This window comes from Babylonia areolata, chromosome 11 (genome assembly GCF_041734735.1).
Source record: "Babylonia areolata isolate BAREFJ2019XMU chromosome 11, ASM4173473v1, whole genome shotgun sequence".
NCBI lineage: Eukaryota > Metazoa > Mollusca > Gastropoda > Neogastropoda > Buccinidae > Babylonia > Babylonia areolata.
Genome location: NC_134886.1, coordinates 30706930 through 30725032, shown reverse-complemented (window position 1 = coordinate 30725032; position 18103 = coordinate 30706930). Strand labels below are relative to the sequence as shown.

At 43.0% G+C, this 18103-nt stretch overlaps 1 protein-coding gene across 1 annotated transcript; it reads right to left on the bottom strand.

Annotated features, from left to right (window-relative positions):
• Window positions 1-271: 271 nt before the first annotated feature.
• LOC143287363 (alpha-1A adrenergic receptor-like) lies at window positions 272-15264 on the bottom strand. Its single transcript, XM_076595329.1, has 3 exons — window positions 14488-15264; window positions 9711-9920; window positions 272-2488 (listed from the first exon to the last, which is right to left on the bottom strand). Exons 1-3 carry the CDS (start codon window positions 15094-15096, stop codon window positions 1691-1693), a joined length of 1617 nt encoding a protein of 538 aa, XP_076451444.1. The 5' UTR covers window positions 15097-15264; the 3' UTR covers window positions 272-1690.
• Window positions 15265-18103: the final 2839 nt, after the last annotated feature.

Here is an 18103-nt window from a genome sequence, read left to right as displayed (position 1 = left end):
AATGTAATTTTGTTACGATCAACCACAACATACAGCCTATTTCATGTGTGTATTTGTGGTTGTTGACGCTTTTCAATGTCCCGAGCTTGCATGTACTGCTGTTTCGTTCTTTCATTTTGTTCGGTATGACGACTGATGACGACGTCGTCAATTTTTTTCCCCTCTGTACTATGTATGTTAGTATAACAGTGCTTTTTTTTTTTTTTTTTTTTTTTTTGCTGCCCCATCATCTGCACCGTTTCAGTGGCATTACTCCCACGCCGCTCATTCAGATTCCCCCATACACGGCCACACCGGAGTTCGTCCACCACAGTTCCAGCGTCGGCAGTCCACAGGGAACCATCGATGTTAGGTCGCCAGGAGGCCACACACCAGAGGAGACCCTGCACTGCTGCTGAGTCACTTCAGTGGTGTTCAGTGGTGCCTGTTCTGTATTTAACGCACTTAGGACACCACTTACTAAGCCCCCTACTAACGACAATAATGGCTTAGTCGCTGAGCCAGACTGAGTGAGCGTCCCTTCCAACAGTGCTTATTCTGTTGTTTTTGAATGCGAAATGTGTAACAAACAATAACAAAACAACGATATATCAACAGAGTGACCGACCATTTCACAAACCAGCCAACAGTACATTCACTCCTTGTTCATGATATTTGATGGAATCGAAGGACAGGTCCACCGACCATTCAAAAACTGCCAACACATCAGCATGGCAGTATCGATCCACGCCACCAGCCAATCAACCAGCGAACCAATTGATAAATCAATCAACCAATCAACCAGTTAGCCAGTCAACCAGCACCCTGTCTATTCCCCAAACAACCACAGGATCAATCAACCAAGGAACTAGTCAGCCACCTAACCGATCAACCAACCGACCAACCAATCAAACAACCGACCAACCACCAGTCAACCCATTGGATTTTATCGTCTCTTTTATCATTGCACTATTAGAAAAGACCAACCCACCAACCAACCAACCAACCAATAATTAATCATGACAGTCAGATACAGAACTTTCTCTTGGCTTAAATTCAAGATAAGAAAGGGATATTTTATTTCACAAATGGAAAGTCAAAATAAGTCTGCAAGGAATTCAAGATAACTTTTTTCAAGCGTTGGACCTTCAGGTTCCGGCTTTAAACAATTCCGTGTATCGGATAGAACCCTATGCTCAATCAAATCAAGAAATCGATACATATATTAACAAATCTCAAAGTTGGTTTGTGCCGTCTCCAAAACGTCTGGAGGACGCTTCATGCGTGTGTTGAATACATCGAAGCCTATATACACTGTGAGACGATGTGACGGAAAAACTGTAGCTGGAGCCCCGTGTTGTTCATGCCAAATGTTTCTGAAAATCACACCTGAAATTTGTTTTTACAACTTTTTTCCTTATAAATGTACAACGACACACGCAACACACACACTTTGAAAGCTAGCCTTTTTGTACATTTTTTTTTCTATAACATGAGCAAATCTTCAAACTGAGACTTTAAAATTGTGCTTCTTACAGCATGTGCCTCTCAACCCCAGGTCTCCTTTGAGTGCGGAATAAGTTACAAGTGAACAGTTTGTACACCGAGGTGGGTTTTATTTTTCTTCTTATGCCTCGGTCTTGTTCATTTATTTACTTTTTGACTCATTCGCTTATTCACATAACATCAATGCTGGAGCTGACATGTTGGCCTACTTTCCGTTGGCAGTTTTCCCATAACCGTAATGTCTCTCCAGTTTAGAGGGTCCATTCGCGGAGACACCACTGACGGTGGCAGGCCCGGTGAAGCTGGTGGATATCCGTTTGGACCCTCCGTTCCTGGCTCCAGCGGCCGAGGCTTGGGGTCCCATAGGGTTCATGCACACCTTGTTGCCGCCTTCCCCATCAGCCGTGAAGGTGGAGGAGGTGGCATTGCGAGTGTTGGTGGCGCCTCCGGTGATGTAATTGTTCTTCGGTGGGGGTTTCCGGGACAGGATTTCCTTCAGCGCCTGTCTGAAGCGGGCGCCGCTGATGCAGTAGAGGAAGAAGTTGGCGCAGCGGTTGACGTAGAGCAGGTAGAAAGTGATGGAGAAGATGAGACTCTGCTTGGCTCTGCCTTGAGGACTGTCGTCAAACAGCTGGAAGGACTGGGCCACCACCACGTAAATGGAGAACGGCAGAGTGCACAGGATGATGGTGACGGAGTCAATGATCAACATCAACGACAGCTGACGGCTTCTGGAGGACGTCTTCCCTGGTTTGGACCCCCCGGCGCTTTTGGCCCCCTCGCCCATGTCCTTGCTGTCGTCGGATCGTTTGACGTGCACCGTGATGATGACGTTTCCGATGATGATGACGATGAAGGCGAGGACGAGCGAGATGTTGTGCACGTAGGGCCAGTAGTAGTCGTAGAAGATGCGGTAGTCTTCGTTCCACTTTCTGTCCACGTCGCACAGGTAGGCGGTCACTTCCTTGGGGGCCACGCGGGAGGTGAAGATCAGATGTCCCACCTGTACATCACAAGGTGAAACACATCAGATGTCCCACGTGTACATCACAAGGTAAAACACATCAGATGTCCCATCTGTACATCACATTGACAAAACACATCAGATGTCCCACCTGTACATCACAAGGGAAAACACATCAGATGTCCCACCTGTATATCACAAGGGAAAACACATCAGATGTCCCACCTGTACATCACAAGGGAAAACACATCAGATGTTCCACCTGTACATCACAACACATCAGATGTTCCACCTGTACATCACAACGCATCAGATGTCCACCTGTACATCACAAGGGAAAACACATCAGATGTCCCATCTGTACATCACAAGGTACAACACATCAGATGTCCCACCTGTATATCACAAGGGAAAACACATCAGATGTCCCACCTGTATATCACAAGGTACAACACATCAGATGTCCCACCTGTATATCACAAGGGAAAACACATCAGATGTCCCACCTGTACATCACAAGGTACAACACATCAGATATCCCACCTGTACATCACAACACATCAAATGTCCCACCTGTACATCACAACACATCAGATGTCCCACCTGTACATCACAACACATCAGATGTCCCACCTGTACATCACAAGGGAAAACACATCAGATGTCCCACCTGTACATCACAACACATCAGATGTTCCACCTGTACATCACAAGGGAAAACACATCAGATGTCCCACCTGTACATCACAACACATCAGATGTCCCACCTGTACATCACAACACATCAGATGTTCCACCTGTACATCACAAGGGAAAACACATCAGATGTCCCACCTGTACATCACAACACATCAGATGTTCCACCTGTACATCACAACACATCAGATGTTCCACCTGTACATCACAACACATCAGATGTCCCACCTGTACATCACAAGAGAAAACACATCAGATGTCCAACCTGTATATCACAAGGTAAAACACATCAGATGTCCCATCTGTACATCACAAGGTAAAACACATCAGTGTCGTAATGCTGAAACGTTGGTTAGTGTTTCCGACACATCGCAGTGACTGAATAATAAATTGGCAAGAGATAAACTTCGATAGATGGTTACTGACAATCGGCTGACAAGAGATACAAATCGATGAAGGTTTACTGAAAATGAATTTGCATTTGTATTTCTCTTTTTTGTCACAACAGATTTCTCTGTGTGAAATTCGGGCAGCTCTCCACAGGAAGAATGCATCGCTACACTGAGAGCGCCACCTATTTTTTTGTAGTTTTTCCTGCGTGCAGTTTTATTTGTTTTGCCTATCGAAGTGGATTTATCTACAGAATTTTGCCAGGGACAACCCTTTTTCTGCCGTGGGTTCTTTCACGCGCGCTAAGTGCATGCTGCACACGGGACCTCGGTTTATCGTTTCATCCGAATGACTAGCGTCCAGGCCACCACTCAAAGTCTAGTGGAGGGGGAGAAAATGCCGGCGGCTGAGCCATGATTCGAACCAGCGCGCTCCGATTCTGTTGCTTCCTATGCGGACGCGTTACTTCAAGGCCATCACTCTACATTTGACAAGAGAAACAAATCCATTTAGTTTTACTGTCAATAAATCAACTGAAAAGAAATTGACAAGAGATACCAACTGATGAAGGTTTACCCCCCCCCCCCCCCCCCCAAAACAAAAACAAAACAAAAACAAAAACAAAACAAAAAAAACCCAAAAATGGTTCATCAACTCTCCTTCATGCATGAAAAGCAACTCTCTCCATACGAACGGCGAAAGAGACGACGTTAACAGCGTTTCACCCCAATTACCATCATCAAAATATTGCAAGTCGAAGGCTCTTATACTGAAGAGGTGAATGTTGACAAAGAATACCACAATTCTGACGACGGAAGCTATAGGTTGGGTCACTCAGACACCCACTGGACATCCGAAGGGTCTGTGTAGAGGAGAAGAGAGGATTGGCCGTACTGAGTGAGTTAACATCAACAATTTCACCAGAAACGTGCTTTTGGTGTTGCTTATTTCGATCACCTGTACTCCGAGTGTCATTGTGTTTGCTTACATGAGATGCACGGCCCATCAGTATCGACGAAGGGGAACAGTGATATTGTTACGCAAGAATCGTAACTCTCTCCTTTTTTTTTGACTCACTTGTGTAAACAAAGTGAGTCTATGTTTTAACCCGGTGTTCGGTTGTGTGTGTGTGTGTGTGTGTGTGTGTGTGTGTGTGTGTGTGTGTGTGTGTCTGTGTCTGTGTCTGTGTGTCCGTGGTAAACTTTAACATTGACATTTTCTCTGCAAATACTTTCTCAGTTGACACCAAATTTGGCATAAAAATAGGAAAAATTCAGTTCTTTCCAGTCATCTTGTTTAAAACAATATTGCACCTATGGGATGGGCACAAAAAATTAAAAAAGAAGCCTAATTATATGCAAACTGCATTTACTGTTATATTTATATTTTTTGTATTCTCTAAACTTGGCACTTTGATCTCATATTCTGACACAACAACAAGAGCAGTCATTATTATAATTTTTTGTTCAAACGGGAACTTCTTTTGCTCAGCATGGAATTTTGATTTATTTTGCGAACGTTTTGGTGCAGATAGTAAAAAAGGGAAATTACTCTGGAATAAATGCAAGGGGACTTAATTTATCACTAGTGAGTCTTGAAGGCCTTGCCTCTCTTGTTTTTAAAGGTACACAACTTCAAGTCAGTGCTGCCTGTGCTAGCAACCAGTCCAGCTTCCTCTTTAAGGAAGTGTCTGGGTTTGTTTCTCTGTATCTTTCATTTACCTCAGAGCCAGCTGCACTGGTAGCATGAGCAGCATTGTCTTGAAGTTGTGTATCTTTCAAACAAGGATAGAGTTACTTCTCTTTATTGGTATTTGACACTTTAATCTCCTGGCTCCAGTTGCATTGCTTGGTTCTAACTTTTTGACAGTTGCACGTGACTAAATGCTTACGTTGACCGAACTACGCCATTGGTCAGTTCCATACGACACACAGTTAGTAGCGGGTTACGACCATACTAGGCTCTTCCGTCCGAGCAATGCAACTGGCTCCTGGGCCGGGTTCCATGAGGCGATCTTTGCAGCACGAAGTTCGCTCAGAGTTAAGAATGTTCTTAAGTGTATGGAAGTTACCGTGGAGTTCGGAACTTTCTTTACGATAAGCAAACTTAGCGCTGCTTTGTTCGCTCATGCAACCCACCCTAGCCTCGTCGTTCTTTCAAATCAAATAAGAAATTCATCGAGGCAACGTGTATTTGATCTGTATTGTCTGTATATTCTGTGGAGTGAAGAGGTAACGCATCCGCCTAGGAAGCAAGAGAATCTGAGCGCGCTGGTTCGAATCACGGCTCAGCCGCCGGTATTTTCTCCCCTTCCATTAGACCTTGAGTGGTGGGCTGGACGCTAGTCATTCGGATGAGACGATAAACCAAGGTCCCGTGTGCAGCATGCACTTAGCGCACGTAAAAGAAACCACGGAAACAAAAGGGTTGTTCCTGGCAAAATTCTGTAGAAAAATCCACTTCGATAGGAAAAACAAATAAAACTGCACGCAGAAAAAAGGGGGGTGGGTGGGGTGGGGGTGGGGGAGGCGCTGTAGTGTAGCGACGCGCTCTCCCTGGGGAGAGCAGCCTGAATTTCACACAAGAGAAATCTGTTGTGATAAAAAGAAATACAAATACAAGTACAAATACTTCAATCAAGACTAGAAGGCTATGCCAATCTTGAATAAAAGCTAACTTGTGTTTACACACTTCTTCTGTCATCGCTGTCGTGTGCACATGTCAAATGAATGGTATAAGGACAGGTCCGGGTTTTCTTTTTCGAAGAAGTGTTTGGGTTTGTTCCTGTGTGTAAGCTGAACTGGAAGAATAAGCAGCATTTACCTGAAGTTGTGTGCCATTTGAAAATAAAAAGGAGAGTTACTTCTTTTTACTTTTTTTTTTTTTTTTTTTTTTGGTGACACTGTTACGTTTGAGGACTCCTTCCCTTGCTAACTACTCTACCGGCAACATATCATTCCGGGTGTCCCAGGCAATTCTAATATTGGGGATTTGAAATTATTTGATGATATACAGAATATTATGATACTAAGTTATGAGACTGAAAGAAAAGAATATTCCTTTCAATGGTGTAAAAAGAGGCAAAACAAAAGAAAAAAAAAAAGAAAGAAAGAATAATTTCAAGTTAAACACGTGGTTGTACAAATTACATAAGATACTGAGTTGAAGAAGTGTCTGCTGGATGCTAAATGAACTAATATTTTGCTCAACTCTTTTAGTTAATTCTATGATTCTTTAATCATTAACACACACACACACACACACACACACACACACACACACACACACACACACACACACACATGTTTTTTTCAACAGCTGCATTTTGTTATTCACTCACATGAAATCATGGCGCTAACATCGAACGTTTACGAGTTCTTCAGCCGGGAGAATGGTCATTGTATTATAAGACACAATGACCAAGGTCCGAGTGGAAGTACAACCATCAACATGTCTTCGGCACACAAAGTCCATTCTGAGGAAGCTACATACTGACCACTTGCAAAACAACGTGGGTGGGGGGTAGGGGTGGGGGATCATTTCCTCAGCTTGTTAGCCTCATGCCTCCAGACAAATCTGTTACAGTTGTCACCAAGAGACGCAACATTTCGCTGCATTTTGACAGAGAATGAGCACTCACCAGATCCTTCTTTTATCTTTACAAGATGGCGTCAAGATACAAGCATATGCCTTGTGAATGGACTTCATGAAATCGGCTTCAGGTATAAGAAACCCGACTGCTGGAGTAAAACACCAATTGCTGAACTCATTGGCATTACCTTGAAAGACGCGGCATTTCCTCAGAAGACAAAAGGGATCCGCCACCAAGAAAAGCCAGTCATCTGCTCAGACAAGTTTCAGGAAGACGTGTACACTTTCGTTTTAATTCTATGAAGCAATCATAATTCCCAGCATTGTCAGCACGGAAACCTGATTACGGACATATAACACTGAGCATTCAATGTACGGCGAAGACAAAGAAATTACACGTCTACTCCCAGAAGGTATTGGCTGGACCCAAAAGGGCTGAAATATTGGCAGAACATCCCTGTAAATGGGAGGGCAGGATCAGACATTCTGCACTGTGAACGCGTAAAACGATGGAACATTGCAAAATGGACGGGGAAATCACTTGCAGATGCCCAGGATTTCACACACGACTGACTTTTGCTGGAGGATTCTGGTGAACGGTTCTTTAGTGCGATTCCCCAATGACTCTTAGCAGGATTAAAGTCGGGGGAGGAGGAGGAGGAGAAGAAGAAGAAGAAGAAGAAGAAGAAGAAGAAGAAGAAGAGAAATAGGTAAGATTTTGTTCATCTTCCTTTCTGGATTGCAACTCACACGCTCATGTGTCTCTCTGACGTGGAAATTGACGGACTCTACAGCTGAGTGATCAAAGCGTTGAACTTTCAATCTGAAGGTTCAGGGTTCCAATCCCGGTCACGGCCCCTGGTGGGTAAAGGGTGGAAATATTTTCCGATCTCCCAGGTCAACAGATGTGCAGACCAGCCTGTGCCTGACACCCCTACGTGTGCATATGCGTGTAGAAGATCAAATACGTACGTTAAAGATCCCGTGATCCATGTCAGTGTCCGAAAACAGATGATGGATGGGGAAGAGGATGACGACGATGTTGTTCTGGAGATCCATTTAGGTTGGGTATTAGATGACACGGTTAGTGACTGTGTAAATGAATTGGCGAAGTACTGCTCTGTCTGTAAATAAACAGTGCTTCCGCAATTGAGAAACGAAAAAAGAAAACAAAAAAGAAGAACAAAAGAAAAAAAAAGAAGACAAATATTCCACAACTGGCAACGCTGGTGAATTTTCGAATTTCTTTATGTGTTCGTGCATCACCTTTAGACAGCACCAGACACACGTTTGCCAAAATACTCCAGAACCCACCCGAGCTTTGAAGTGTACCACTTGCCTTTCTGTGCAAAATTACCAAAAGGAATCATTTCTCTGATTGAAATCATTCATTTCCGTAAAGCACAGACTTATTACAGACCTATTTCTTTTCAACAGAACTTTTGCTCGAAAAACAAACCAACAACAACTTAAGTGATTTTGCTTGTTTGATCGTTTAGGCTTAGAAATGATTGAAATCGCTCTTTTTGTTTGTATGGCGTGTATAAAAGTTGCACCAAGTGTTATGAGTCGATGTCCTTCACTGGGTGCGTAACATAGATTCCTTTCCCTGCCTAGCCTTGCCTAGCCTTGCCTAACTTACCATTCCTTGCCTTTCCCAGCTTTGCCTTGCCTTGCGTTACCCAGACTAGCATTGCGCAGCTTTGCCTTATCGTGCCTTACTTTGCCTTGCCATGCTTTGCCTAGCTTTGCCTTGCCAGGTCTTGCCCAGCTCTGCCTTGTGATGTTTGTTTTTCCCTCAAGGACACACCCAACGGTACGACGAAACGTGGCCTTGAGCACTGTTCTAAAAATAGGTGGATAGCACTTGCCTTCTTTGAGCCCCTTTGCTAACTGAAGCCAGCGGAAGTGTTCAATCAGCCATTTTGCTACTCGTGTCAATATAGCGCGAAGCGGTAACTTTATATATGTAGCCGAGCGCTCAACTGGCTTCAAGGCAAACTTTCAGTTGCTCGCGGCGTTAGTTGCGCTGACAATCCTGTGTGTGCCTCCACTGCAAGTTTGCGCAACGCGTCACTGCACGGTTTTCCTGTTTTAACTTTGGTAAATAAACCATTGCCAGATATCAATCAAGACACACCATTTACCATGTCGTGGGGGCAAGCATAACACGATTTCATCGAAGACACACGGTTACAGTTCAGAAACTACCACTAGTTAGCAGACGACTTCTCAACGGACTGACGGCCGGATACAAGTAACAATATGGTGTCCTGTTGACTTCAGCTTTCCTGGCCAATGAGCTGTCCATCTAGAACAGTGGGCCTTGAGCCATGATGATAATCAGTATACAATGGATCAGAAGTCCAATTAAACTAAACGATTCAACAACGGCAACCCCCAACAAATGGAAAGTAAGGCAGCATATAAAAAATAGGTAAACAAGCAAACATACAAAGTAAATAAATGAAACAAGACCAATAGCACAGAAAAAGAAGAGGAAGAAAAACAAACAAACAAACAACAACAACAACAACAACAAAAAAACAACAACAACAAGCAACAACATCCAAATTGTCATCACCTTTATGATCTCGAAGAGGAAGAGACAGACGGTGACGATCTTGGCCCTTTTGACTGTGCACAGTGTGGGGGCCTTCAGGGGAAACTGGATGGCCAGGGACCGTTCAGTCGTCATGGCAACGGTCAACAGAACGCCCATGTCACTGCTTCCCCAGCCAAAGAGGTTGAAGAAAGAGCACATCGCGTGAGCGTCTCTAACATTGTCGAACACCTGAAATTCGACATATGAATATATAATTATTAAAAACAAAATGTTGCTAATTAGTGTGTGTGTGTGTGTGTGTGTGTGTGTGTGTGTGTGTGTGTGTGTGTGTGTGTGTGTGTGTGTGTGTGTGTGTGCTGTTTGCTCGGTCCCTCCAATCACATATTTTTCTTCTCGTTTCTATTCATCTCCGAATCCTCCTGAAACAGGAAATCACCTCACCGATTAAGGTCTGTTCAGCGTAGAGCAGCTGGTCATTGCCTGTTCTCAACGATGCTGGCTAACAAATATTCTAGCCACCCATACGTATTTTCAAAAATTAGGCAAAATATCGCATGTTCCATGCTTTTGATTAACCACACGACTAATGAAATGCACTCTTTAACATTTAACTTTCGAGGAAACTTTACAGAAACTCTGACAGTCGAAGCACCAAGGAACATTCCCTATTAAATCTGTCTTGTTCCAGTCTAAAGAGAAGGGGGGAAATCGCTTATATTTCACACGCAGTCAGACGCAAAAAGTACTGGAAAGGTGCCTGCGCTAAAATCCGGATTCATTATCTTCTTATTCTTCGTTCGTGGGCTGCAACTCCCACGTTCACTCGTGTGTACACGAGTGGGCTTTTACGTGTATGACCGTTGTTTTTTTTTACCCCGCCATGTAGGCAGCCATACTCCGTTTTTGGGAGCGGATCCATGACTTTAGTGTTGGGCTTCGTTCCATACGAAAAAAAAGAGGCTTATTCCCATTCCTGCTCTCATCACAAATAGCGCATCTAGATTAGGATGTTCACTTGCTGAAATAGGCGCCAACGGCATTATATCGTGTGAGTCATTCAGCTCACCACTATACCCTGGATTCGATGTTTGCAAGAGTTCTTCCGACACAATTTTTGGAAACAACTTTCTAGCTACGAATCATATCAAAACAACTATCCACCCACCCCCCCACCCCAGGCTTCCAAACCAGGTCACTTCCTCGACCATCTCGTGAATCATCATTGTCCACCAGACATCTTGGAACTTGTTCTTCCTCCTCAAAAGTCTTTTCAGATGATCGAAGTCACTCTAAATGTTCCAGGTAAACCAATCATCTGTTGTCTTTTTCGTCCTTCTCCTAGCATTAAAAAACAACAAAAAAAGCAATCACCAAAAACAGCGTCTTCTCTTTTTCATGAAGTTTCGATCACCGATAATTTTCGCACTGGTACACTAATTATACTTGGGAATGTCCACTTCCTTTTTGCCATCCTGTCTTTTCCTGATGAATAGGTGGCTATGGTAATGTGCCCGACAAGGTCACGAGTGTTCACGCTTTCGAATCCCACATATGGACCATAATTTGTACTCCCCTCCACCCCCCTTCCACTAGACCTTGAGTAGCGGCTTGGGTGCTAGTATTTCCGATGAAACAACATGCCGAGGTCCCGTGCACATAGCGCAACGAAAACAACAACAGCAACAACAATAACAACAACAAAAGAAAAAAAAAACATGGTAAAATTGTGTAGGAAGTTCTAGAAAGACAGAAAAGTAATGATTGGTAAGAAGAAGAAGAAGAAGAAGAAGAAGAAGAAGAAGAAGAAAAGATGGGTGGCCTTGCATTGTGGCGACGCGTTCTCCCTGGGGACAGCAGCCCCGAACATCACACTGAGATTGTTCTTGTTATTGTAGCTTATAGTCCAGCCGACCGCTCAGGCCCATATCAGGACTGACATACCATACAAATGCTCAATCGCATCAACACAAAACTGTCACATCGGAAAAAAAACCCACAAAGACAAACCCACAAAACACAGTTCATGACACAGTATCCCAACCATTTAACTCCTTATGGCAAATAAGACTTAATCCATGTCAGCGTCGGTGGGTTACTGAAACAAGAACATACCAGACATGCACACACACGAAAACGGAGTATGGCTGCCGGCATGGCGGGGTAAATAAAAAAAAAAAAATGTTATATGTCTGTATGAGTATATAAGTGCGTGACTGAAACCTGATTGAATGACGCAGGAAACAAATGATTAGCACCCAATGGCAGCAGTCAGCCGGCTCTACCCAGGTAGGCAGCCTGTTGTACAAATGACTCCGTGTTTGAATAGCGCTTAGAGCTTGTTTCTTCGACCGAGGACAGGTACTATATAAGGATCCATGCCATCGTCATCATCCTCATTGTCATCATACCTTGAACTGTTCCTTCGTCAAAGCCCTTCGCTCAGCTCCTTGTAGTCGAGCCATTAAAACTTCCTCTTTCTAAACTGGACTTCATCTCATCCCTTCATAATTATTCCTATTTTCGACTACAATCTTTCTGTCGCTTTCAACGGCAAATCAATACACACGTTTTCTCTCCTTTGCTGTAAAGTCTCTGATTCTGAATAAAACTTACAGTTCAAAGTTTTCTGCACTCAGAATCGAAAATTTCAACTTACTTGTAATTGTCGGTAGTCTCCTTATCAAGTTGAAACTTCCGATTCTGAGCGAAGAAAGCCTTGTGCTGTATTTTCTCTCCTTTCACGGGTGATTTAACTTTCTTCTCTTTCAAGACTGGCGCTAACAGTCCATGGTTCGGATTTGCATTGTGTCAAAGATTTTGAATATTCCGCTCTCTGTCTATATTAATACCATGCCTGTGTAATGTCACGATGTCCTTCTTCTTGCCTCTGTTTCACATTGAATATGTTTCTCTGTCTCTGTCTCTGTTTCTGTCTTTCTATCTGTGTCTTTCTGTCTCTATCTCTGTCTCTGTCAGACTCTCTAACCTTGTCTTTCTTTCACTCTGCCTGTTTCTGTTTCTGTCTGTCCCTCTGTCCGTGTCAGTCTGTCTCTCTGTCTCTCTCTGTGTCTCTGTCTCTCTCTGTCTCTATCTGTCTGTATGTCTGTCTGTCTCTCAGTTCAGTCTTGTTTTGTTTTTGTTTTGTTTTGTCCAGCAGTTGCTTATTCTCTGGGCATTGTCAAGAGCAAGGCAAATATTTTCGACACTCAAAGATGTCGGCTTTGTGTTTACCATCAGTCATCTTTCCCCCATCATTCTCAAATGTCATTTCTGTATTATTTTCAACTTGCGTCTCATTAAGCTGAAATGCAATCGATAATGAAGTGAAGTCTGCATCCGATCCCCGCAAACATGAAGAATATGAAGTGTTACTGGCTGCATTCAATGCTCGAAAACTCACCCAGCATAACAAGAAAAGAAATATATCGTGATAAAACTTATGTATCAGACTCTCAAAATACAACAATAATTATCTCTAACTGTGATAAACTGATGGATAGTCTGTTCGTTTTTTTTTAGAATGTTATTACGCCTGTTCAGTTAGAAATGTTGCTAACCTCCTTCGGAAATGAAGTTTAAACACAATACATATTACCCTTGAAAACAATGTTATTGGTACTTGGCATCATGTAGCTGCTAATTCTTATTTTCTCTTCGAATATTCCAATGTCACTTGATGTGGAAAGACGCAAAATTAAAGACTTCAAGATACAGCTACTTACTACTTTCCACAGGTCGTACACAGTTAATTAAAATGTACTGACAAGAAAGAAAAAAACCAAAGGAAGAAAAAAGTAGAGTTTGTTAAGAAGCAACAATTGCCGTAATTGTCTTTTGTTTGATATTGAACGTACCTGGTAACTTGTGCGAGCGAACATGTGTGTGTGTGTGTGTGTGTGTGTGTGTGTGTGTGTGTGTGTGTGTGTGTGTGTGTGTGTGTGTGTGTGTGTGTGTGTGTGCGCGTGTGTGTGTGTAGTGTGAGTGAGTGAGTGAGTATGTCGTGTGTGTCTAGTGTGTGTGTGTATGTGTGTGTTATTTTCCTCTTTCTTTATACGTTTCTTTTACATTTATATCTAGCCTTGTGTATGCGTGTTAGTGTGCCTTTGTGTGTGTGTGTGTGTGTGTGTGTGTGTGTGTGTGTGTGTGTGTGTGTGTGTGTGTGTGTGTGTGTGTGTATGCATGTGTGTGTGTGTGTGTGTGTGTGTGTGTGTGTGTGTGTGTGTGTGAACGTGAATGTGAATGCATTTTTTCTTTGTTTTAAAGTTTTTCACGTGTAGGTGTGCGTGCGCGCACGCGCGCGCGAATTTGTCTGCATGCGTATGTCTGTCTGTCTGTCTGTCTGTATGTATGTATGTATGTTCGTTCGTTCTTTTCGCTGACGTCTATCCATTGTGATTTTAGACGAAAACGTATGTATGTATATGTGTGTGTGTGTGTGTGTGTGTGTGTGTGTGTGTGTGTGTGTGTGTGTGTGTGTGTGTGTGAGCGTGGCCGCGGGCGCGGGCGCACCTGCGTATGTATATCTGTGTATACAACAAACAGAGAAGGACAGACAGACAAGCAGACAGAAAGAAACCTCACAAATCAAACCCACACCATCCCCAAAAAACCCCAAACCCAACCCAAACAAAAAAACCCCCAAAAAACACACACAAAAACACACACACACACACACAACACACACACACACACACACACACACACACACACACACACACACACACACACACACACAACCTAACCTAACCCAGCCGGCCACCTCCACCACCTCCACCACCTCCTCTTGCTCACCCACCTGAGGGAAGTTGACGTACAGGTAGTGGGCTGGCAGGGAGACCACCAGGCTGATGATGTCCACCACAGAGCTCACGGCCATGTAGAAGGAGGTGGACATCTGTCGGAACTGCTTGCTCTGCATCACCATCACCACAAACACGTTGGCGACGGTGCCGATGAAGAAGAGAAACGGCGGAACGTACAAGTCTATGGCGCTGGTGACGCGCTGCTCCAGCGTGACTACGTCATCGCTTATTGCTGATGCTGTTGCTGTTGATGGTGATGACGTCATTAGTGGTGATGACGCGGTAGTGGCGTTTATTGTGACGTTGGCAGGATCCGACACTGCTGTGGTGGTGAAGGTGTCGTTGAGAGAGGAGAGGAGGAGATCAGTCAAGTTGACTGCAGCGGTTGTTATCACGCTGTCAGTGTCCGGGATGGTCGCGGCATGTGTTAGTGTCAATGCTGCTGTTGTTGTTGTTGGGGAAGAGCCGTTGCCTGTGGCGTTCAGTGAAGAGATTTCTCCTCTTACGTCATTTGTAGTAGCAGTAGCAGTAGTAATAGAAGTAGTAGTGATGTTGAAGGCGGTCATGACGTCATTTGTGGTGTCGTTATGCGTCACATTCATTGTTGTTGTTGCTGTTGTTGCTGTTGTTGTTCTCTCTCTCTGTCTCTGTCTCTCTCTTCTCCTTCCTTGGCGTCGAGAGATGTTGTTGATTTTGTGACGTTTGTTGTTCGTGTTCGTGTCTGAATCGTTCAGTGACGACGTCAGGTTTGGTTAGACATCCCTGTCTTGTCGCCTGGTGAAAAAAAAAAAAAAAAAGAATTCAAGAAGAGTTAAAAAAACAAAAACAAAAAAAACCGCCAACAAATCCAGAGCAGGTAAGCACACACACACACACACACACACACACACACACACACACACACACACACAGAAAACGAGAGAGAGAGAAAGAAAGAAGAAAGAAGTACATGTATGCCATCATATAGCAATCAAACGAAAAAAAAAAGAAAAAAAAAAAAGAAAAAAAAAAAGAAAAAGAAGAAGAAAGAACCTACAGCCTCTTCACAAGATATGACAAACATAAATACAAAATATTACTACCGCCAACTTATAAGCTACGGAAAATGGTTTAAGATAAGAAGCAAAAAAGATTAAAAAAACAAAAACAAACAAACAAACAAAGAAAAAACAACAAAACAAAAACAAAAAACAAAACAAAAACAACCAAAAACAAACGAAAATTATATATATAAAAAAAGAAACACATTCACAATAAAACAGCATATTTTCAACCGGACTGAAAAGTTATTGAATGAATAGATGAATAAACAAACAAACAAACAAAACAATGGAAAGAAACGCTATCAACATTCTTCATCAACACAAGCGCGTCGTGGTGGTGGTGGTGGTGGTGGTTGTGATAGTGGTGGTGGTGGTATGGTATCTAAAACAATAGAAAAATCAAAACCATTGGTCGCGCGATATTTTAAAGATCCAACCAAAAGCAACATAACACACACATACACACACACAACAACAACAACCACCAAACTACCCCAAGTCGTCGTCCTAATCCTGGGTGTCCGTGATCGGTCTGAGTGACGCACCCTGGGACCAGAGCGGGGTATTTATATCGGGTATGACAGGTAGGAGGGGGTGACGGGGTGGGTGGGAGGGGTGTAGGAGTTGGAGGGAAATGAATTGAAATGGATGAGGAGATGACGACCTGAACTTCTGCTCTGCTCACCTGATTAAGAGATTGGACAGCATTTCATGCAAATCAGTGGCTGCCCAGATCTCTGTCTCTGTCTCTCTTTCTCTCTCTCTCTGTGTGTGTGTGTGTGTGTGTGTGTGTGTGTGTGTGTGTGTGTGTGTGTGTGTGTGTGTCTCGATCTATCTCTGTCTGTCTCTGTCTTTGTCTCTCTCTCTGTCTTTCTCTGTCTCTCTCTGTCTGTCTCTCCCCTCTCTCTCTGTCTCTCTGTCTGTCTCTGTCTCTGTCTGTCTCTCTGTTTCTGTCTCTGTCTCTCTCTCTGTCTGTCTTTCTCTGTGTCTCTGTCTCTGTCTGTCTCTCTGTGTGTCTCTCTCTGTCTCTGTCTCTCTCTCTCCGTCTGTCTCTGTCTTTCTCTGTCTCTGTCTCTGTCTATCTGTCTCTGTCTCCCTGTCCTGTCTCTGTCTCTCTCTGTCTCTGCCTGTCTGTCTGTCTCTCTCCCCCCCCCCCCCCTCTCTCTCTCTCTCTCTGTGCTGTTCGACAGCGCTTTTAGTTCATTTTCCGCTTCATGAGTTCTTGTGGCGGGTTTTTAAAAAAATTTTTTATTCCGCCTTTAACTTGGTTCTCCCCTCTTCCCTTCATCCCACTGGAGGTCGTGAATTAGAGGCACACGCTTTCCCTCGTTCAGTCTTCGTGTTCTCATGTCCACGTGTTTGTTTGCTGCTTTTTTTTTTTCTTCTGACTTTCTGTATATCCTGTTTTTCTGTGTATATGTGTCTGTCTGTCTGTGTCTGTGTCTGTGTCTCTTTCCCTCCCTCTCTCTGTGTGCAAGGGTAAATGAGTATGTATATATATATATATATATATATATATATATATATATATATATGTGTGTGTGTGTGTGTGTGTGTGTGTGTGTGTGTGTGTGTGTGTGTGTGTGGTTTCTTTCTCTCTCATACTAACAATATATTCAAGTACGGAACAAATGACTCCACCCCCCACCCGCCCCCCACTCCGCGATAGTGACATCGGAATATGATGGGGAGGATTTAGCTCCACTGATTTCATAGACTGCTTTGAAAGTTAGACAGAGAGATAGAGAGATAGATAGATAAATAGACAGATAGATAGATAGTGAGTGAGTGATTGAGTGAATGAGTGAGTTAGTTGTCGTGAAAGAAAGAAAGAAAGAAAGAAAGATAGATAGATATTCAGTTGGTTAGGTAGTCAATTAGTTAGTAGTTATCTTGATAGATAGATAGATAGATAGATAGATAGATAGATAGATAGTGGGTGAGTGAGTGAGTGAGTGAATGAGTGAGTGAATGAGTGAGGGACTGAGTGAGTGAGTGAGTGAGTGAGTGAGTGAGTGAGTTAGTTATCGTGAAAGAAAGAAAGAAAGATAGATATTCAGTTAGTTAGTTAGTGGTTATCTTGATAGATATATAAACAGATAGATAGATAGATAGATAGTTAAGTGTGGGTAGATGGATAGGTTAGAGAGTGAGAGACAGACAGACAGACAAGACAACTTATGTATCAAAGAGAGTAGCGTGTAAGCAAGTGCGTGCCTATGTAAACTTTTGAAACATGATCACGGTAGATTGGCAGAACGTTCCACCAGTTTCGTCTTGTGCTGTTCAAAGTGTACACCCTGCAACGACTTGTCCAGAACCAAGACGGTATGTATACATATATAAATATGTTGAAAACCGTGGGAACTAAAATAATACAAACTAAAAAAAATAGAAATATGATACAACAAAATAAAATGAAATTAGAATACCCGAACATGAAATTTCTTTAAAATACAGTTCATTTATACAAAAACAAACAAACAAAAAACAAACAAACAACAAAATATACAAAATAAACAAACAAAGAAATGAATGAATGAATAAATAAATAAATAAATAAATA

Bases quoted from the DNA above. Each gene is read 5' to 3' on its own strand.
- LOC143287363 (XM_076595329.1), bottom strand. From the start codon at position 15,096: ATGAATGTGACGCATAACGACACCACAAATGACGTCATGACCGCCTTC. The intron at 9,921-14,487 runs GTGGGTGAGCAA...GTCGAATTTCAG, and splicing joins TGTACGTCAACTTCCCTCAG to GTGTTCGACAATGTTAGAGA. The intron at 2,489-9,710 runs GTGATGACAATT...TGTGATGTACAG, and splicing joins TCCTCTTCGAGATCATAAAG to GTGGGACATCTGATCTTCAC.